At 38.4% G+C, this 23,543-nt stretch overlaps 1 protein-coding gene across 4 annotated transcripts; it reads right to left on the bottom strand.

The window, feature by feature from the left end:
- Window positions 1-876: 876 nt before the first annotated feature.
- On the bottom strand, window positions 877-23,383 carry LOC121308444 (flotillin-2a). Of its 4 annotated transcripts, none has more exons than XM_041240852.1 (11): window positions 23,114-23,383; window positions 17,250-17,331; window positions 13,401-13,491; window positions 7,218-7,341; window positions 6,746-6,864; window positions 6,019-6,132; window positions 5,002-5,121; window positions 4,515-4,729; window positions 3,275-3,458; window positions 2,446-2,595; window positions 877-1,367 (listed from the first exon to the last, which is right to left on the bottom strand). In XM_041240852.1, exons 1-11 carry the CDS (start codon window positions 23,160-23,162, stop codon window positions 1,329-1,331), a joined length of 1,287 nt encoding a protein of 428 aa, XP_041096786.1. In that variant the 5' UTR covers window positions 23,163-23,383; the 3' UTR covers window positions 877-1,328. The 4 variants fall into 4 exon arrangements, with proteins under 4 accessions (XP_041096786.1, XP_041096785.1, XP_041096787.1 ...); XM_041240851.1 differs by lacking the exon at window positions 13,401-13,491 and adding an exon at window positions 12,814-12,904 and having other exon boundaries at window positions 23,114-23,382; XM_041240853.1 differs by lacking the exons at window positions 13,401-13,491; window positions 23,114-23,383 and adding exons at window positions 12,814-12,904; window positions 19,134-19,228.
- Between the last annotated feature and the right edge of the window lie 160 nt (window positions 23,384-23,543).

The following is a 23,543-nucleotide window of genomic DNA, read 5'->3' as shown; positions in this document are numbered from 1 at the left end:
TACATTTTGTCAAGTTGTAGTACTGTACTGTGATCCCAGTTATGGGACCCGAACCAATATACAGCTATAAGGGGAGCTTGACCAACATTACAGCATACTCTGTGGTCTGCTCCTTTAAGGCCATTGAAACATTGTGATATGGCTTTACACAACGACAGATATATATATATATATACGACATATATATATATATATATATATATATATATATATATATATATATATATATATATATATATATATATATATATATATATATATAGACTGGCTCTGCTATTTCTGATAGTATAACCGTCTTTTTAACATGACCGAAGTTTCAGCAAATCAGTTCTTTCACAGAGATTTACAACAAAAGCCTTGTTATGGTCTATAATCTTCAGAGCCCTATTGTGTTTCAGAAATATACTGTACAAAGCAAACCTCCTAAGCGTGACATTCCCCTTTTAAAAAATCTGCTTCTGTACATAATTAATTTCTGACACAAAATATATATAAAAAAATTCCCAAACAACATTAATGAAACTGTGGCTTAAAAAAAAAAAAGGGTTATAAGTTAATTTACAAATTAGAAGTCTTTTCTGTGTATCACATGCAATTAAGTTTATATATAAAAAAAAAAAAAAAAAAAAAAAAAAAAGCTGCAGTGTCGTTTTTGGTGGTCCACAGTGCATCTAGTTTTCCATGTACGTGCCAGAGTTCTTTATGTTTGACTATTGATTTGTTATTGTTTACAATTTTTTTTTATGTATTTTTATGTAATTGTTTACCGAGTATTTTGTCCGACGGTAAAAACAGGCTGCCAGTTTTTTCACCAGTACAGAGTCAAAATAGCATGCCACTTCCACAGAAGTTAAACAAATCACTGCCCATGTTATAAAAAAAAAAAAAAAAAAAATAGCATCACGCTTTTTCAGTGGTACATTTTATGCTGGATACATTTTATACGAGAGCTAAAAGCAGAGACTGAAACAGTCACGTGTACCTGGTTCCTTAGTTGCTCCACCAACAGATGACAGTTCTGATCTTCTACTGCTGCAGTAAACCAAGGAAGAAGGCCAACGTGTATTCTGATCCCTGCTAAGAACACGCTTTTAACAGCATTTAAATCTGAATTTAATTATTAAAAAAAAAAAAAAAAAAAAAAGGAAAAAGGAGAAGTGTTACATGCATAAAGTCTGGTCCTAAAAAATAAGGCACCAGAGGTTTAAAAAAAAATAAAATAAAATAAAATATCCACTTGTCTGTAGAAAAAGCTCTCTTTTCAAGTGATTGAAGGCAGTCGACGTGAGAGTGCATAACAGATATGTTCTCTAGTTGGTTTTGAATTTTCATGCTTGTGGATTGGTCATTTTCTGCAGTAAGGGAATCTGTTGAGTAAACAAACAAATGCTGTGCATAAGTTGGCTGGTCATGCACAATTTTAACAGCAGTGGTGCATGTCGCAATGGTAGGAAACACGAAGCCCAGCAGCCCAGCTTTGCAAACCTCACAGGTCTAGCTTGCATGTTTTGGAGGACCGCAGGAATAAATGTTACGGTAATAGGATTATAAAAATCACATTTTAATACAGCAAGACCCCTGTATCTACAGCTCCCTTTATGAAAAAAAAAACCTAAATACAAGATGCCTTCTGTTTAATGAAGGACAAGCAGTGCAGCTGCTGTATTGTACAGTCCATTCACTGCAATTTAAGGAAGATATTTAACAGACATAGGGAAATTATCTAAAATCGAAAGGGGGTTTACGATATCAAATGTGGTATGTATATATGATCACAGATCATTTGCTATAGACATTGAAATCATTAAATCCACACAGCTACTTTAATTAAAATGTAAAACACACACACAAAAAAACAAACATGTAGAGAATAGTTTTGGCTAATGTCTTCATTCACACAAATGAAGGCCCATGTCAAAAACATGTTTTATGTTCATAATATTATTTTATGGATGAATTGCAACTAAAAACACAACAAAGCAATGCTCAACTCAAAAGGGTCAGTTTAGTAATTATCATCGGTCACACAAGTAATTACAAACTGGTCTACATTCTCAGTCCTCAGTAGAGAACTGCAACACCAATGACACCGGGACTCAAAATATTGAGCTAGTGAAATGAGAAATGTAGGAATGGTATGTGAACATGGATTTTGACAGTTATATTAGCAGCTGCCTCAACCTTTGCCCCAAAGTTGTTTCTTCAACCCAAGAGGAACTGTTTTTCCACTACAAGATGAAAACTGCAGCCAGTACCTCTTTTATTAAACCGATGTCAGAAGGCTATTGTTCTTCAACTATCTGGCGTAGTGTGACTCCTGGGCGGTTTGCAGACAACAACGCAGATTATTTTAGATCACGTGACACTGTCTTAGCCAACTGGATTTTAAATCTGAGGGTTTAGCAAAAATCAGGAATCATGGGAGACTGGAGATGAGAATCTTACCTTCATCAAGTCTACGCCAGTGAGAGCGTGGACTGACACAGGGAGCTCAGCCAGCAAGCGGTTAATCTCTCCAGTCATGCGGCTGCTGTCTCCACTGAGGATCACGATCTCATCTATCTTGGCAAGAGGAGCAGAAATCTTGGCAGCGACCTGCAGGGACAGAGAGGAGGAAGAGAGTTCACAGCCAGCCCCTTACTGTACAGCGCGCACAGGAAGTTTCTTCAGTGTTCGGTGTTTTGAGTAAGAAGGGGGTGCAAGAACAGGCTGGTAGATGATTTGTAAAAGTGTGGGTGTGTGCTCTTCTTCATGACCGAAGATCACTTTGTCCTCCGAGTTGTAGAAAATATAAAAATCTATTTATAAAAGTTTGGCTTTTGGTGAGGAAGCAGTTTGAAATGCAACATCAGTGGTAGGCAAGTATAGGAGTTATTTTCATGTTGTGCTCTGTAAGTTATGCTGTTTAAGTGATTATGGTGTCATTTTTTAATTGCTCTGTGAAACTAATCCCCCAGTGTGTAAAGGTTCATTCCGTGTTCCTAATGACAACCGCATCATCTCTGCTCAGCATGCACTGCTGATTATTAATATGACCTGCAATCTAAAATGCAAGCATCTTACTATCTAATAATGATGCAGAACAAGTGGCTGTGTGGCTGTAAATCTAAAAATGTAAGTGTGCTGTATTTACAGACAGACTCTAATAATGTCAGTAACTTGTGCTAAAACATCCTATCCATGATTCACAGCTGGATAAGCAGCTGTTATTTTATATGTAAAACTGTCTGACATTCGTATAGCAGAATAACCATAGAAATCATGCTGCAATCACCTTTGGAAGAGCCTCCAGGACGAGGGCAGTCTTGGCTGCGTCTCCATACTGCTGATAAGCTTCGGCCTTCAGCTTCATTTTCTCTGCCTCTGCTTTACCAATAGCCTCGATGGCGGATGCTTCTGCCTCACCAATCCGACGGATCTTTTCAGCCTCAGCTTGAGCGGTTAGCACCTTTTTAATCCTAAAAAAATTATAATTAAAACAAATAAATGCATAAATAAAATCACACATCATCGACTCATGAAGAAAGCTGGGAATCAACGCTCTTAAAAACAGACCATATTCAACTTTAATATCTTTTACTTGTACCCTGATCAGCGCAGTGGGTTCTGGCTAACATATCAACTTAACCAAATACTGCACTGCATATCCAAACTCATCTGTGAATGCTAGGGGGCCACTTACCACAAAACTGAAGCCTATATATGTGTGTGTGTGTGTGTGTGTGTGTGTGTGTGTGTGTGTGTGTGTGTGTGTGTGTGTGTGTGTATATATATATATATATATATATATATATATATATATATATATATATATATATATATATATATATACACACACACACATATATATATATATATATATATATATATATATATATATATATATATATATATATATATATATATATATATATTCTCTCTCTATAAATACTTTTTAGGGTGAAGCAATTAAAAAAAACAAACAAAAAAAAAACTTAAAGAACATTCTTTAAAGCATAAAAGGAACCATCTTTCTGACGTTCTCATCACCAGCGGCCATTTCAAGGGAATAACAAAATAAATGTTACTGCCAGCCTTCCCCTCCCACACCTATTTAAGCTGTGAAGCGTCTCACTATAAACTAAATACCACAGACTCACTGGACAGTAAAGACTAATGTCCTTCCACCCAGTAATATATTAGACAGCTCATACACTCTATGCAATTTCTTCTGCTAGTCCTAGCACACTCTCGCTAGTACAATAAAGACTAGTGTAACACACAGCAGTACAGTAATAAGTTAACATTTAAAGTTGAGACTGGTGCTTATGGTACAGTCTTCTCGTGAGCACTTTGTACAGTGTATCCCGTTTCTTGCCCACCCATTGTTAATGTCGTTATCTGTGACTTTAGAATTTAGGTCAGTTGGTATCCTACTGTGCATTAGACAACACTTCTAGGTATTGAAATGTTTTGAAAAGCTGGTGTCTTGACTGGCTGAGGCTTCATGACTTATAAAAAAGACTTCCTCTTACTTTTCTCCTTCTGCTAGCTGCTGCATCTTGTAGGCCTCAGCCTCTGCAGGTCTCTTGACCATGGCGATGAGCTCCTTCTCTGTTCTGGAGATCTCCTTCTCCTCGATGGTGATCTGCTTTTTCCGCTGCACCACCTCGATCTCCATCTCCTCCTGGCGAATCTTCTGCTGCTCCTTCGCTCCTTGCAGCTCATACGCCAGCTGGGCCTCCGCTTTCTACTTGGACAGCAGAAAAACACGCATATATACATCCACCCACATACCAAACCAAGACACGCATATACATCCACCCACATACCAAATCAAGACACGCATATACATCCACCCACATACCAAATCAAAAGACATGCATTACATCCACCCATCAAACTTCTCCCAGCAGTCCATATGATATTTGAATAGCATTTAGTATTTTTGGTTTGTTTGTTGGAAGTATTTTAGATTCCTTTTTCTAGCGTTGCCCTTACAATTTAATAATAATGCCACACCTTCGTATTAACTTCTTGATTGAAGGACGCTTTCTGCATTTCTAATTCTCGCTTAGAATCTGCCATTTTAGTGTCAGCCTGGAACTTGATGTCCATCATTTCCTTCTTGCACTCTGCTTCCTAGAAAACATTAAAACAGAAAATTACCAGAGAACAAGTTGACTGGCTCATTTTATGTCTATGGCTATTACTGTTACAGGTATAATAATGTTGCAATATATGCGATTGACTGCCTTTGCAGACTTAATCCATTAATCCATTTTAATTAATCCAAGTTTGTGGCCTCTAGAATGTGTCTGAGCTCTTTGTAGCATGAAATTCATTAGCAGTCTGACTCGTTACATGATTAAATATATGTTTTGTAGGTTATGGCAATGTTTACTGACCCCCTCCATCAGGCAGGCTAATGTGGCTGCACTGAGGGAAGTCTGGCCTAATAGGAGAGAACAACAAAGAATGTGATCAAATTCGACCATAATGCACGCAGATTTAACCGGGTCACATGTAGGCTTGGTGATCCAGTGGTTAAAGAAAAGGGTTTGATACCAGGAGGTTCCCAGTTTAAATCCCGGCTCAGCCACCGACTCACTGTGTGTGACCCTGAGCAAGTCAACAAGCAACCTCCTTCGGATGAGATGTAAAACAGAGGTTCTACTGTAAGTGATTCTGCAGCAGCAGCTGCTGATGCATAGTTCACTGCCTAGTCTAAGTCGCTTTGGATAAAAGCATCTGCTAAATGAATTAATAATGTATAAAAGGCTAGTCCCCTTGTTGGCTCAGACAGAACTCCAGATTAGGAGGATGTGTTCTTTGATATATTACCTGTACTACTGCAGCAGCTCTCAATCTAAGAGGCCAGTTAAAGCCTGTTATAGGCAACTTCTATTTATTTTGGGTTCTGTTTAAGTAAATAAAAGCACTGCATTGCAGTGCTGCAAAGACTGCTTGGTCACGCTGTTACAGACGAATCTGTTACCCTGCACAGAGTTTAATGAGCAAGTGAAGCGGGTGTCTTACCCTTATTCCTGCATCCCTCTCAGCCTCGGCCACACCAATGTCTGCATCTCTCTGCACAGCAGCGGTCTGAGATTTCCCCAAAGAGCTCAGGTACTCCACCTTGTCATAGACATCCTATGGAAGAAGAAAATAAAGACTTTCGAAATATATCAACACCAGGTCAAAAGATCTGACAAAAAGCAGTTCTGGTTTTTGTTTGTTTTGTATTTATTTATTTATTTTTTATTTAAAAAGACATCTCCCTTCCAGCGGGGTCCATAGTTCCTATTTCTATAGCCGATACAGAGATTCGAAACATATGCTCGTCTGCCTTACAGTTGACCAAACCACTACACTACACTGCTCCATTCACCAGCACCAGATTCCAACTAAAATAATGGAATGATAATAAATGTTAATCAATTTTCCCACAAACATTCGTCTGGAAAGACTGATGAATGCCAGCATTAAATGATTATTTATTTAGGCCTGTTAAGGACTAATAGCTAGTATACATAACCAAGGCTGTGAAACTAGGTTTAATAGCATTTGAAACTTAAACAGCATTTTTTTTTTTATTGAAAGTCTACGCAAGATGCTCTTAAAATAGTACATATTATGGTTAGTTGAATACTGTGACATTTAGCATTTTTATTTTTGGTTACTGAGCCTTTATATCCTTTTACCTAAATATTACCAACAAGCTGTGAGACGACTACACCTGTGGCTGTTAAAGGCTGGGACCCACCTTGATGGTGAAGCTGAGAATCTCAATCCCCATGCGGCCCACATCTGGGGCTGCCACCTCTCGCACCAGCTTGGCAAACTGGTCTCTGTCCTGATAAATCTGCTCAACGGTCAGCGTGCCTAGAAAGCGAGGGAGACGGTAATACAAGGGCGAGACACAAACCATTAGGGTATAAACTAGCCTGACCGACAGTAATAATCCTGTATAACAAATTGTTTGCAAGGTGTCTCGTATTGTATGAGAACTCATTTCACATAGCTTGTGCAATAATCTTTGCGTTTCTAGCGCCCCAAACCCCAAATCTCCTACAAAATGAGACACACCCTTTACATGACATATTTAACTAGAGTATGGGTCAGGTTTGCTAAACTACTGTAGTAATTCCCCCAGACATTTCCACCCTGTATAGTACAAACTATCACTAAATGCTAGGTACTTTTAACTTTCAGAGCAATTATCCTTCAGCACTTACCCAGAATTGAACGAAGATGACCCTCCAGCGTTTGTAACACCACAGCTTTGATTTCCTGGACATTTTTACCCAAAAACTGTTCACAAGCAACTGCTAGCAGCTCCTGGTCAGTCATTATTTTTATCTGCAAATAAAAAGAAATGGTGACTGCGCAAGCCCAGGGCCAGCTACTCTAATTCTGGGAAACACTCTTTGACAAGCTTATTTTAGCCTTGTAGTGGCAAAATGCACTCTATGGAAGTAAAAACTAAAACAACTGTAAAAAAAAAAAAGATCTAACAATCCTACTACAAGATGCCTGGGGTATAAATCTTTGCGTCAGCAGCTTTACTTACTTAAAAAGACGTGGGATTATAAATGGCCAAAATGTGTATGCGTTCAGTTCTATTTAGGCCAAGTTTGAGGCTTATAATAATGATTAAAGAGTCAATGCTATGATTGAGCTGTCGATAACACTTTACCTGATTATACAACATGAAACCATCAATGTTTCTGTTACAGATTTTCATTTCTTTAACTTCGTAGCTACGTTAGTAGCTGAAGAGAGTTTTATCTCGTAAAAAAAAAAAAAAAATGTAAATCTTTTTTGGGTAAAGTAATAGTTAAACCATCAAAGATAGTGATGTGGAACACAATAAAATAATCATGACACATGCAAAGTGTATAGAAAAATCTGGAATTGGCGTCTCTGGAACAGGATTTTAAAATGACCAGATGGTATGGGCAGAAAATATCAGAGTTAACGTATGTTCACGTTGTTTAGATTCATCGTTGGCATTGTTCACAATGGCTTTCGGCACCTAGAACATTCGTTTTCCATAATCCTGACATTCATCAGCGCACTATATTTTTCTAGATTTTGGAAATGTGGTGGTGGTAGGCCAGTGTTGTTTTGGTACAATTAACATCGTTCTGTGGGTCAAAATCCTTCCGATTCAAGGGACAAATTGAAGAATCGTCACCTCAGCGAGTCTGAAATACACTTCCTTATCTAAACTGTCCTCCGAAGTGTGTGATGTCAGCTGACCGCTTCTTTTCACACTGCAAACGCACCACGCAGCCACCTCAGAGCGTACAGGCAAGCCCGCAGACGCCTGGACAGACTACAGACGCATTGAGCCGAGGACACCCTGGCCAACCTAAGCACCCCTCGGCCAATTGTGCGTCGCCCCCTGGGAGCTCCCGTCCACGGTCGGTAGTGGAATATCCTGGATTCGAACCGGCAATGTCCAGGCTATAGGGCACATCCTGCACTCCACGCGAAGCGTCTTTACCGGATCTGCCACTTGGGAGGGATTTTTAACAAATAATTATATTTATTAGTAAGTAGTATAGTAGTAGTAACGATCCATCCAGTGGTGAACCCGAGGGGGCCATGATTAGGTAGGTAAAACTGTAACGTTTCTGTAATGTCACTCTTACAGTGTCACCCTTTTTAATGCAATGCACGTTGAATTCACACAACTCTTATGATGTGCGACATTCAAAATATTAGCATAAACCCTCCTTAATTACCATAAATTGACACCCACTGGCGCAAAATAAAAAAAGGACAGGGTCAGGTTTACAGTAATAATAATGCTAACCATCATAGTGTGCTACTTCTATTTGTGTTGTAAACACAGCCATTGTTTCAGTCATCCACACCAATACCACATTTTCTCCACTAGGATCAGGCCGCAGAGGGACAGATTAATGGTAACACCCACGATTCTGAGAGATCTACCGAAGAGGCAGGGGTGTTTTTAAACGTCTGTGTTTTTATAAAGTCACCAGGACAATTCATTTAAAAAAAAAAAAGTAAATCTAAACAACATGAAGAATGTATTTGTTAAAATAACTGATATTTCCTGCCTTTAAGACATGGCCATTCACACAACACAGGCATTTCAGCACTGTAATGTACGATACCAATGCAAGCAAATTTGGCAAAGAGCACCCATTACCTTCTGTAATGCATTTCTACTTTATACCAAGGCAGCACCTGTTTTCTGCATGCTTCACATGTATACCCGTTGTCATAATTAAGCAGGGTAATTATTTGGACAGCAAATCGCATTTACAAACAAGTGTACTTTAGAAATGTTCTAAACATACGCCAGTACTTTAAACACCAGCAGTCATTTTTCACAGCTCTGCATAACATATTATATCACCCGATTTAAAGAACCCTATTGTAATATTGTGTTTTTTTACAACGTACTTATAATTTGGGTAAAAGGTAATTCATTGTGATTAGATAAACATTTGATGCAAGAAGGTGTTTAAATATATATATATATATTATATACACACACACACACACACACACACACACACATAAAATATATATAAAAAACTGTTGCTCTTTGTCACAGCAAATTAATCCAATTCCTCTTATTACAGGTTACTATTATAATGAATCAGCCATCCAAACAGGCTAAAAAGAAAATTGATGTTTTTTACTGCAGAGCAGAGAGATCATTTGCATTGAACTGCGTTTTTAAAATGTCAAATGTCTGGATAAACTCAAGATGAATGAAGCCGTACAGGGTGCACTTTGGCAAATAGAGCCGCAGGCTATTACAGGAAGAGAACAGAGGGCCAGAGCCAAAAAATACCCAGGCAAGCTAGAAACACTATCTTTCTGCAGACACACGCCCACCAACTGCGCCACAGTGTTTTATACGCTTATTGACACAAGGACATGAAATATTTATAGTGAAATTCGGGATCATTAGCTTTGAGTAATTAATTACATTTCTGATCCTGACTGATATCAGCTACAGACAGGAATTGCTTTGATGGAGAATACCAAATCTTTCATTTTCTTAGATTCAACGAAACCCACACTATACCTAAATCCTGCTTTATTGCTGTCAAAATAATAGATGCAGCCAGTGAACTAATAAACGGCCACGAAACTGCATTAATTTGTCACAAAAACAAACAAAAAATGAAACAGACAGTTAAGTAAACATTCCATTGCATAAAAACAACTAACAAAATGGATCCTCCAGGTAGCTTAGTTCACCTTCAGGAGGAGAGGATTAAACTTCATCTGAAAAAATTAATCAAATAAAAACACCAAGCAAACACCCACCAGCCTAAACCTGGTGCAAGACTGCTTCCACAGTGTTGCATTAAAATAGGCCTGTGACTGGAGAACACCACACACTGAAAACGACACTGCTGCACCCTGATCACATTTCATTAAATCAAACTTACAGCTAGAACTGGAACAAGGGCAGCTCAAGTTGCGAATCTGAAACGAATTTCCGGGCTCCAGTGAATATTAGGGCATCTCTTAATCTTTTTATTTTTAAATGTACGCAACTCTGATCAGTGACACCCAAGGGTCCAGTTTTAAATGTTTTTATTTCAGATGCCTGTTTATTTATTTATTTTAAACCAGCATTGCTTTACAGTGCAGATAACATTTTCTACAATGCCAATTAAAAGGGGTCACTCAACAAGACTTTAATAAATACTGTACTCAAAACTCCCTTGTTCCTCTCAGAAAACGCACCTCACAGTGAACACTAAGGGCTTAACTTAGAGATCAGGGTACAAGAATGACATGTGACAGAAGATGTATTTTGACAATGCATGTGAGGATATGGTTATAGGAGAAGTTAGGCAGCTCATAAAGTTTAGACTGGACTGATGGCTGGATCTACAGATCAGACATGAGGAACTGACTTACAGTGCTGCAAGGTGACCACCAACGAAGAAATGACTCGGCTCATCCTTTGACAAAGCTGGATGGTAAGCCTTCACACAATGAAAAATGCTTCTTTTTAATAAAGGCTGCTATTTTGCAAATTCAGCAAGCCACTCTGGTCATTCTGCATTTAAATTAGACTATGTTGTGGGAGGCAGTGCACTCAGACAGCTTGTTGATATCTGAAGAGGAGACACATACCAGGGATCGGAGTGGGGTACAATGGGCAATAATCCAGCATGACCTATATTTAGATTAGTGTACATGGTACAGAATGAATGCAACATGCGGTCTGCACTAGAGATAAGTGAGATTCTTTGAGGACTCATGAGCGATCCTTATATTAAACAGCAAGGAAATCCACAACAGTTGACAGCTCAATACTGTTTTCTCCCATAGGGAAACATGGTGCAACTCCAAATCCAAGACTTATATGGCAAAAATAAAACCGAGCAACGCATGTCCTTGTCTCTATTCATAGCCCTACTCAAGATGGACAGACGAGTATTTATATGATGATGCAGCTGCAGGGCAGTGTTAATGTTATGACGAAGTATTGATTCCATTTTTTAATTACTCAAAAGAAGTATCTTTAAAAATAAAGAGGAATAGATATTCACCAGTTTTAGACAGGTGGGTTTTGTTTTTTGTTTTTGTTTTTTTACCTCTGATTCAAGTTGTAGCTGTAATTGAAATTGTTTTTTAAACTGGTCAGGGTGATTTTCGGAAGCGTCTTAAGTCAGTTAATTACATCCACAAAGAAAAACAGGGTTCCCGGTATTCAACATTAATTTCGAAGGTATTTTTTACATATTCTGTTTCTAAAGGATATGCTGAAAGCTGAACTTTCACAGCTAATAGAACGTGACTAGAATTCCACAGAGGTCGTGGACAATTTAAGTTAGGCCAGTAATATATCTGAGCTTCACCATCAATGTGGATCTCAAATAATGAGTGAACGATGACAATTAAAATTAAAGGGCTATTTCCACCAACTGCCTAGGTTTTACTGAACGGACACATAGACAATGTGTATTTACGATCTTTCATTCCAGGCTTTCTCCCCCATTACTTATTCATTAATTTATTCCATTAAGGTCATCTCAAGACTTTCAAGTACCTTTTCCATGCAGTTCAATCTGTAACAATACCCCCCATATAAATTGAAATATTTACTCATTACAAAAGGTCAATTTTTCTCATTAAAAAATGTCAGTTTTGTCATCGAAAATCAATCTTACCTTTTTTTTTCACCATTTTGTATTTATAAGATGACGCCTGATATTCATGAGGACTGTTCTTGGCTCATTTAGCATCACTTTAGAAGTGTTTAATGAATAGCAAACAGTATTTTATACATGCTTTATATAACCCGAGGTAAGGCTTGGTGAATAGGACCCTGTGTTTTTCTACTGGAAGAGTCTGCTGGTATACTTACCGACAATTATAACATCTAACGTTTATTCTCCTTGTCCATATGAGGTTCAACTTTTCTCCTTGTCCTTACCCCCTTCATTTATAAAAATCAGGATGGGACACTTCATTCTTGGTTCCGATAAAAACGATCAACTGATATTTTTTAAATCGTAATCCCAAACACTGTGTTCCTGTATCAGTCGATCGCTTTAGAAAAGAGATTTCTATTTAGATCAGTAAATAAAAACAAACATTAAAAAAATAAAATAAAATCAGCAGGCAGAAAACAAAAAAACGTCTATGAACAAACTCATTTTTTTTTTGGTTGGTAAAGAACATTTTTGTGATAAAGATTGACCTTTGTTATTATGAGTTCAACTAAACCAAAGTTGATCTGCTATTTCAGCTTCCCAGGAAGCCTGGTAAAGGCTAAACTTGAGTTAGCTGCAAAATGCATTCCCAGAATGTTTGAATTACCTGTGCCACCCCAGTGACAGTTAGAGCTACCCCCTCAGCAGTCTCTACATCCTCACACTTGGGCCCGAGGGTCATTATCTCAAGGGTAATCCTGTGAAAAACGTAAAACATTTGCATATTCTAGGTAAAGAAATGCATTTAATTTTTCACCCCGCAACCTCATATCCTTGTACATTTTCAAGCTAAGGTAATGTACTACTTTCGTCTTTCTTAAAAACAAAACTACTTCTTAGTAAACATATTCAAATTATGAATGGGTTCACATCGCATTGTAATTTTGTACAGAACATTTGTAATTGAATATTACATACACCTACCACTAAAAGAGCTTGGGAAAAAAAGTCCCAGTAAAACAACCAGGAAAGACATGTTTCATGCAGAATACTGCATTACAAAAACTCTTTACTGAGTGGTACATTACCAATAATGCTGTCAGTGCACTTGGATAGTGTTAGGAGGTGAAAGTGGCTAAACGTGTTGCTGTAGGTTAGTAACAGCTTCCCAGTCGCCCGGGCAGGGAGGGGAAAGGAGGGCGGAAGGAAGAAAGAGGAACACTTGGTTAGAAGCTTTTTTTTGGTCTTATTTACCTGAGCGACCCCTGTCACATCCAAGGGGACACCCTCCGAGGTTTCGATATTCTCACAGCGACATAGGATGGTCATTACCTCCAGAGTCACTCTACACAGCAGAAGGCAGAGTAGGGAAGCAGGACAGCAAATATACAGAGCAGTTATCAGACACAGGGTGGGTCAGCTTGCAGTAAAAGGAACCTACGTTGCCCTGGGTAATTTGAGATCTAACGCTAATGTTTGTCAAAGCTTTTATTCTCGATGGCATATAATTCTGAGCCATGCGTTGCATAACTTATTATACTATATATTATGTTTTGCTTTTTTATATTTTTAATGGTCTTAAAAGTTTACTTGGAAATCTACTAACGCTAATAAATATTGAGATATTCAATTTGTTTTTATAAAATTGGCAATTTCTTTATCCCTTTACTATATGCTGACCCAAATGCAACATATTTGGCCACCAAAGAATGTAATAAAAATCACTGTGTTACATAGTATGATCTTAAAAGCAATACATCTCCAAATCTCAAAGGGTAGATTATGTTGTTTTTTTGTCTAAAGAAAGTGGTCTATGACTTGCACCTCCAAAACATTCTGGAACTTGGGTGAAAAGCATTTTTGTTGATTTAAAAAAAAAAAAAAAAAAAAAAAAAAGATACAAATCCTAATTTTCATACTAATATCTTATAGAAGCAGCAGTTTTGTTTATTCGCTTTCTAGGGCTCTGTTTAAAATGTAAATGGAATGATCTGTATTTTTATTTTAAACAAGCTTAACAAAGGTGAGAACTACTTTTTTTTTTTGTTTTGTTTCACTGCAAATCATTCATGAGCTCGATCCATTCACAAAATGGACTGCATGCATTCGATTACGTTATGCAGCAAAATGGACTGCATGCATTCGATTACGTTATGCAGCAAAATGGTACGTGATTACAACTGATACAGCATCTCCTCATAAATCAACTTCCCTGTCAACAGTCACGATTTTTAACACTATCACAAAAGCTTATACAAAAAAAAAAAAAGAAAATATGAACCTTGAATATTACGTTCCTTGTTCTTTGCTTTGAGACGAAACACGTTTGACAGCAGGAGTCTATTATGGCCTTATTAATGACCACAGGTTAATTCAATTCGTTGAAAAGAACCAACACCCAATAAATCTGTATTCCAACAAAAGCAAGTCACTCTTCTCTTAGGTAGCCAAGCAGCTACTAACACACTGGTTAGTTACAGACAAATACAAGGATGGTTCAAAAGTTCATGCTGCTGGGTCTAGATTTTCAAATCGTACAATACAGAAAACAAACCCCACCCAAACTCATTCTCCTTCCTCTCTTTGCAGCACTCAGGGAACTACTGATCATACTGAAGCAGCGCTCCTCACCTAAAGCAGACTTGCTGCAGCAGCTTCTTCTACTGCATCTAATCAAAGCCACAATCAGGGAGCCACGTCTACAGCACCACACTAGAGCTGTCTTTCGGGTCATCCTTGCCTTTGTGCATCATACTGCTTTGTGTTGAGGGCTTCCCCAATACTGGCGAGGAACAGACCGATTTGGGAACGATACTTGATTATTTTTATATTAAATCAATCCTTTTAGTATTGATTATTAAATAAACAACAACAATAATAATAATAATAAATAATATAATAATAATAATAATAATAATAATAATAATCTTACCGATGTGTTATTCATTGCAAAAGTTATAACAGTAGAATCGAACTGCAATATTCAATTTGGGTCTTTAAAAATAAAAATCCATAGAAAATGTATTTCACACAACATTATGCCTTAGCACAGCCAAAAGTTTATTGATAGTAAAAGACGAGGTGTTCTGTGTAAAATACATGTTTCTGTCATGGGAAAAACCATATAGACCCAGCGTTATAAACTTTTTGAACCACCCTTGTCCTGTTACTCTCAAGCACGAGCTAAGTAAGAGGCAGCAGTGCTTTCCAGGAGATGGAAAAATCACTGCTTTTAGATTTTAAGCAGAAACTGAGCAGTAGATTTAGAGCAAATAGAGCAAATAATACTGTACGCTAGTAAACCAGCAGGCAAGCCAATTGTGTTAACATTGTGCAGCCAAAAGAAAATCATTTACATGTATCGATGTGACTAGTATGAACTAAAGATTTTCAATAAAAATGTAACTACAAAAAAAATATTATCCTGATGAAAAATAAAATCAAACACATACATGTTTTCTTTGGTTACTATTATTATTTTTTTTCTTAAGATACTAGGGCCAAAGTTTGAAGATTAAATTTTTGTAGTGTCAACAAATAATGCCTACTACTCAACTACTCAATGTCTACTCACTTGATCTTAACATCAATCTAAACACTGCCACTGTTTAAATAATTAACAACAGGCCCAAATGTTAAACAAATAAAAGTAAATAACATTCCAAAAATGCATTGTAGTTCATTTCTACCAGCAAACAAATGCAAACGAAACCCAGGAAGGTTCACATTTCAATTTCAATGACAGTGGTACTTGGATCAAATGAAGAGACCACATTGTGTGCAAATGCATTCATTGCTTTTTAAAAAAAAAAAATCTGGACATTTTTTATACCATAATTGCATTGTTTTGTTTTGGTTTTTACCTCCATACCTAGGTCAAATTAACTTGAATATACAGTGGCCTCAACTGGAAGATTCCTCTTGCACAGGGGTGGCCAAACCCAGGCTTGTGGGACCAGTGTGACCTTCCAGACCTTTAAATAAAGCAAGCACATCTCTGTGCTAAACTATGGTATATTGACTGTTTATAATGGATCCTTCAACTAAAGTCTTTACAAAAACTTATAGGCAGCTGTACATGCCCCCTTTCTAATTGGTTTAGTGCTTTCAACAGCAAAGTTTAATTGCAAAGTGGACTACTGACTAAGTATCCTGCTGTATATAAAAAACGAGCAATGCCTTTTGCAGAACATTTCACAGGATCCAGGGTTCTCCCCTGTACTATCAGTATTTTCCATTCTTGGGCCAGTAAAAGCCGATACCCTTGGGCATAATGTTTGGTCACCCCTGTCTGCCTTTGCTAAAGCATGGACTGGTAAGCTGGGCAGACCCTGTCTTACACCTTGCCTCTCTTCCACCCATCACAGCAAAGTAGTGAGGTGCTCTCTATGCAGTTCTGTTAGAAGTGCACACAGGGTTCCACGCTGCACTTTCCTATAAGCAGCATTTCCTAAGCCAGCTGTACATGCATTGCCTTGTTTAGCTATTGCACCACATGCTCTTTATTTAAAAAGGTGAGATCCCTGCAAACCTGATGCATATCAGACGACCTACCTGAATTAATAGTCAAAAAATAAATGAATTAATAAATTAAAAAACACAACTTTTAATTTAAAGCAAATTATTTTAAATATTAAACTACGGCATTGCATAAATGAAAATGCACACAACAGGATACACAAGGTTCCCCACATTTGCATTAGAAAGGAGCATTTTTCTTCAATGTAAATGCACTCATATTGTAGTCTAATACTGAAATACATTTGTGCACCAGCCAGAGATTAAATTTGCTGCCTGTGCAGTTCATCTAATTTAATACATTCAAATGGCTGCTAAAAATAACTTGCCATGAATGTCTTACCTGAAACACACCAAGATCTATTTAGTTTAATTGGACTGCTCTGGCTAGTGTTCCAAGCTAACCGTTGAGATCCCCATGACAGATGTTATCTAAGGCAGAACTAGGGGTGGGGCTACACTAAGAAAACACAGAAACACAACATCATCATACTTTCACAAGCAACACAATAACATGGCTCTGTATCAGGAAGTGCAGCACAGAGCCTGTGTGTTTGCCTTGAGTCCTGGGAACTGGGCTCTTACCTCTGTGTGTCTGCAATGCACCACCAGGCCCAGGCCCATCCTCCCACCACATACTGTTTGTTGTCAGAACCACAACAGCCACCTGAGAGAAGAAAAACCAGGCAAAACGAGATCTTAATGAATCCCTCAACACACAATAAAGAGCAGCAGAGATGACGATCAATAATCGATAAGGTACTACTGATCGCCACGGCTCTCAATTAAATATTCCTTGATCAATTAATCTCCGAGGGTGTCGTATTTGGATTGATTATTTTGCTCGCACATGCACGTTTTGAACACTCTTTCTTGCTTTTGAATACAATGTTTTCAGTGCATTGATTATTGATGATGATGACATTGGTTGGGAAAACGGTTGCTGATTGCACCTCTATAGAGTAGATTGCAGGGCTGATTACTGTAACAATGCCTTAACATTTCCATTTTGTGCAAATACCCACATTATCCTACACATCTTCATTTTGGAGTACTTTCCCTCTAGCTCAACCGCCTACTCTTAGAAGAAAAAACCAAAAACTACCAATGATGTACTTGAACCAATGGCCATGTTCACTAAACACACACCATACATATATTCTACTTTTTAAACTCTATTCTACAATGGAAGGAAAGTGGTTGGGGGTGGTCAGGAATACCACCCAGCAACTGGCTCTAAGCTGACCTCTTTAGGGAGGAGAACACGTATTAATGTTTAAAGTGACTGTTGAGAGGATTTACAATGCGCTAGCATTATTCTGCTGTTTAGAAGTGCAGGCTGACAAACATTTCCTAGTATGATTTATCAGCACTAATGAGCAACATGAAAAACACCTTTCCACTGCGTCTGATATGCTGTATTGTGAAATTTGACAATCACCTGCCACATATAAAAGGGGCATGCAACATCAGACAGATCGCAACGCAGAAACATGAAACTCAGTTGCAGTAACTCAGCTGCACCTGAGTTATGACTTATCATGCATCAGTGAATCACGGTTACACTGGACATAACCAAATGCAAAGAACAACCATATAGAATCATACAGAACACACGACATAGGGTATGACACAGGTACGAAATCAAATATTAGGGCATTTTAAGCAGTATAAAAGCATCCCTTTAATTTAAGGGCTCCCCTGTGGGTTAACATTTACAGACACTGTGGAGCCAATCCTGTGCAAGCCAGTTCTGCTATTCAAGCACATCAACGTAAAATGGGATCAAGCTGTGAGCTGGGGGGAGGGGGGGGGGGACCAGTATATCAAGGACAGTGCATGAGCAGGCACACCCAAGAATATATCATATCTGTACTGTAATACAGAAAACCTTCTGACTGTGGCACATGCTTGATATATTAAACCAATCTCTAAAAAGCACCGCATCTTCATAAACGATTCCTTCAGAAGCTGGAGTATGTCTGTCAGTTAATCTAACCTGTGATATATTTTTTTTTTTTTTAATTTGCTTGATAGCGGCTGAAAAACAGGGCTGACTCTTAACAGATACCAATGTACTCCCGGGGGTGTGATAGCAGCCCAGCTGCACAACCCCAGGATGGGTGTCCCGTTACCAGAGATCCTGGTTTAAATGGGGCTGCTGTAGGCGACTCCATCCATTCCATGTAAAACATTCACATACATACATACATAGGAACATGCAGTTCTGTACTGCTGAATAAGACTCAGCACAGTGGTAAACCCTTTTGTGTTCTAGTTCTGTATTTATGAAACACCCACAGGTTGTCAGCTTCTGTTTCCCATCCAACTCGAAACCACACAAACAAAGCATGGTTAACCATTAATATTTAAGGAATTGAAAGCAACAAACATCAAATATAAAAGAAAAAAAAAAAAACATTAGTAAATAGTTTTTTGTTGTTGTGCTGCACTAAAGCCATATCTCACCTTCAGCGGAACTGTTAAAGTTGTTAGGTAGAAGAGGTGTCCCTGCAAAGTGCTATTCCAATATGATTTAGCTATAGCAGGTGTGAACTGTGTAACACAGCTTTCAAGGGAAAACAATATGAACTGCAGCACATCCAAGCTCAATGTGCATTGATTCCCTACAGTAGCAATGCAAAACCTGAATATATTGGACTGGGTGTGCATGGTCAGTCAGTTTCGTGGGTTATGTTCCTCTGCTCCAGGTGTGGCCATTCCACTCCAGATTTAACAGGTCAGATGAGATAGATAGCTACTTCAGGGTGTGGAGGTTTAACTGATTACATTAAATAATTTCAAACAGGGTTGGAACAAAGGCCAGGACTGTAATTATCAACTTTGGTCATCCTTGCTCTACTGCAGCTGCAAAGAATGCCAGGCTCAAGAACCTCAAGAGATGAGAAAACCCACAGAAGCCATTAACTGCAGCGTAAACACAGGAAATAATCACAGTGCTGGCTGGTGAGAAGCTCCAGAAGCCGTGGGAGAGATATCATTAACAGCAGAAGAAAGAAAAGCAGTCTGCAGAGCGGTCTCCCACATTCAATCTTATAAAAACAATGTAGGAAACAGACATGAAGCTGTTAAACATCAGTGTATAATGTACAGTAAAAAGACTGTAAAGATTTTTTCTTATATTTAAGAATAAAAATTTGACCTTGACACAGTATTTCTTTTCATTGTAATACCTGAGGTGCACAATACCTGAAGCGCAAATTTGTCCGTCCCCCCCCCCCCCCGATTCAAAAGATTAAATTGCAAAAAGGCACACTGTGCGCACATAAACGCAGCGAACGTATCCACATACTTTAAAAAGCCAGTATTAAAAAAATAGAGAAATAGAATAAAAGTATATGTTCTGTGATGTTCTCAGTAAAATACACTTTTTAAACACTTACAGTTCAGCTTTCCCTGCATTCATCTTGACCGGAAACACTCTAGATGCTAAACAGCACCTGAACTGCACAGAAATAGGAATGAGCCTGTTTCCCATAACAACCAGTCGGTTATTACAGGAAATATCAACTGGACGAGCCCATTGAAAAAATTGCTCAAAATTTATTAGTTAACTATGACCATCTGCTTCATTAACCATGCAGAAGAATAAGGTACAAATAGACTGCAAGCCGTGCAGTGCGGCTGCTAGCAGGCACAACAGAATCTTCAGTCTTCTCAATGAAGGGAGTCAAGTGTGGCATCTATCTCTGCCTGTCCCTTTATCACAGCACTATACAATGCTTCTGTCTTAGCCCAACCAATTGGAGGCCAGAACTCAAACACCAAGTATGCATCACAATTGGATAAGAGGTTCCCAAGACAACAGCTGAAAACTGAAGCGTGTACAGTACCAGTTCACTAATATATTCCAGTCGAAAGGTGATTATTGGGAGGGTCAAACAAGACAGGAACTGCACTTCAGAGTGCATTTTTCAATATTTACGCCAGTACAGGTTTATTACAGTGACCTGGTCCAGTTTTAACTGGATAACAAGGTTGGGCAATACAGTCAGCCTTTGTAAGTGTGTGTGAATAGGCTAAAGATTGCCTCTTGGAATGCGCAACAGCGAGAAGGACCAGAGATTCAGAAGAGGGAAATAATATATATTTTTATTTTTATTTTTTTTAAAGGAATAAACGCTAATTAAACTAATTAACGCTAATTAAAATTCTAAAATGAATAAGAGGCCATTTAAGATTACTTACAAGCCCCTGAATGAAATGTCTGGATTACTCCTTTCTGGTTTGGTCACATATGTTTGTGCTTTTATTCATTACAATTCTGAAAAAAAATGTGCTAAATGACAGGTCTGGAGTAAAAAGCTTGGACAGTCTAGCTCATCGTGGGGTTTACCAATGTTAATGTTTTTAGTAAATTAGTTTTTAGACTCTAAATTGCCTGGTGCAGTACAGACTATTGATCTTGGTAAACAATTGTAATCAATGCAATTACTTCACTTATTGATCACTTGAAAACACAGAGCACACAATTCATTTTACTTGTAGCATTCTGAGACAATTATTTTATCAAAATGATGATCACATAAAATGAGCTACTTGCTCTGCCCTTTTAGAGCTTTACAAAATCAAAATGAAATTTTACTGACTGTGGTTAATTCTCTTTTGCAAGGGTATCCTGTCAGTTACCGCACTTCAATAAGCAAAATGCAGACCTGAACACCATGTGGGCAGCGAGAAGAATTTATGATAATGTCTGAAAGGGTGGCATTACGGCCAAGGCTGGTCACCTTCAGGAAGGAGGCTCACAAACAGGAGATCTGCGGTTTGAGTTCTGGTGCGCGCGTTTATTTACAAAAAAGAGGAATTAAAGAAAACACGGGAACAAAGAAAAAGGTTTAAACAAACAAATCAAAACCCAAGCTTCGGCGACCACATGTATTTTACTTAACTTTCTCCCTCTGTTTAGGCAGGACATCCATCTTCACTGAACCCCCTCAAACAAAGGATTTGGCTCCCCTTATATGCCATGTGGCTGGGGCTTGACTGACCAATTAGTCCATCAAGACCCAGCCACATTCCACAGGTGGTTCTGGCAGGGAAGGAATTAACCCCAAACTGAAATTTAAAAGTAATACGCTCTTTACATGCAGGGCTTCTGCCCCGTCACATATAATAAAGCATTCACATCGAAAACAAGGAACAGGTATAATATAATGAGGCAATATAGACCCCGTGTGTAAATGGGTCAAGGTAGCATGTGTTGAAGTAACAAAAAGCACAGGAGGAGGTCCTCAGTTGTGGTCATTGAAGAAGAAAAAAAGAAAAAAGCACTGTACATCCACACTAGTTCCATATCAAGCTGCACAGAGATGCAATAGGTGCCTGAACCAAAACCACAATACTGTATATCTGCATTCCTTCCATAATACACACAGATACATTTAACTACAATAACACCTGATAGGATAGATTTAACATGCAACAGGTACATGTACTCATTCATGTATGACAGAATGCATACTAATCAGGGACCCCATCTGCATAATACTAAGTAGTCACATGACATAGTGTCACAATTTGCCTGTTTACCTAAAAGGTGTTTATATTTCTTTGACCAACTCCTGCATGTAATTGCAAATATATTTAAAATATAAAGAATTACTAAACACAAACTACAGACTGAGAAATATTATTATTATATTAATTCATAAATATGAAACACCAACACGTCTTCAGTATATGCCAATGAAAAATACTGCTGTACAGTACATTGTAACAAGCGGATCTGGATCTGGTTATACTTGTAAATCAAGGGAAACAAGAATCGTGCTCTTTTCCCTTCTAACACCAAGCCCCACCCCTTACCACACTCACTTCAATGAACGTTATCCATATTATTATTATGCTAGCAATGTTAGCCTTATCAAAACAGCTAGCTACCAGCTGTACTCTGCTGAAAACTGTGAAATGTTGTTACTGGCAAAAAGTGAGTTTCCACTTAGTGCTTTCCAGGCGTCAGTAGCAACTCATCTGACTCGAGTGCTGTTAACGAGGACCACACCAGTACGTACGCCATTGACGTTTCACGCGTTGCATTCAGACTGTTTTTATATGGCCCAGTTTTAATGTCCGAGTTATTTATTTACTGTATTTTTTTCCGCCACGAGTTTAAATAATTCATTAAATATAGTTGCTGATCCAATAACACCCAAAAACAATCTTACTGCATTTACACTAAAACAAAAACAGTCTCGATTTCAGTATACTATATATACTTAACACACATTTAGCTACATACAATGTACCCACATGTAAATGTTATATCTCTCTCACACACACACGGTTATTATAAACATTCGTGTTTACAGTACGAGGAATCAATAACACACCTCTTTTCCTCGCCCAAGTACCCACAGCCAAGGATCACGGCAGTACTGTAACACTCGGTAATGTGAAAACATCGCAATTTTAATACACTGCTTTACCTGAAACAACCAGGGCTTCATTTGGTCCAACGGTATGGCAGTTCCCCATAGCAAATGTAGCTTTTTTATTTGTATTTTTTTTTAAAAAAATATTATGACTTGTTTTGTCTCGGTCTGTCGCGACACTGTACTCCGCTACACTCGCCTCCACGACAACACAAACAGCTTGCTACGCACAGCCTCCACGACAACACAAACAGCTTGCTACGCGCAGCCTCCACGACAACACAAACAGCTTGCTACGCACAGCCTCCGCCCCGATCAGCCTGACGAAATACTTCTAACCACTGCACACCCTGCTGCATCATGGGATCCCTAGTCCAGGGGCTGTGAGAAGTGCACGGTTTACCATTTCCACTAAACACTTAGTGAGGGCGTTGCAGCTCCTGGAGCACCGTCTTCAGATTGCTGAGGCTGTGCCCTGGCGCAG

This window comes from Polyodon spathula, unplaced genomic scaffold, assembly GCF_017654505.1.
Source record: "Polyodon spathula isolate WHYD16114869_AA unplaced genomic scaffold, ASM1765450v1 scaffolds_696, whole genome shotgun sequence".
Taxonomy (NCBI): Eukaryota; Metazoa; Chordata; class Actinopteri; order Acipenseriformes; family Polyodontidae; genus Polyodon; species Polyodon spathula.
This window is presented reverse-complemented; position numbering and strand designations above follow the sequence as displayed.

Coding starts and splice junctions, on each gene's coding strand:
- LOC121308444 (XM_041240852.1), bottom strand. CDS start 23,162: ATGGGGAACTGCCATACCGTTGGACCAAATGAAGCCCTGGTTGTTTCA. Junction 7,342..13,400: donor ATGTGACAGGGGTCGCTCAG/GTAAATAAGACC, acceptor TTTTATTTGCAG/ATAAAAATAATGACTGACCA. Junction 1,368..2,445: donor CTGGCGTAGACTTGATGAAG/GTAAGATTCTCA, acceptor TTTACTCAACAG/ATTCCCTTACTGCAGAAAAT.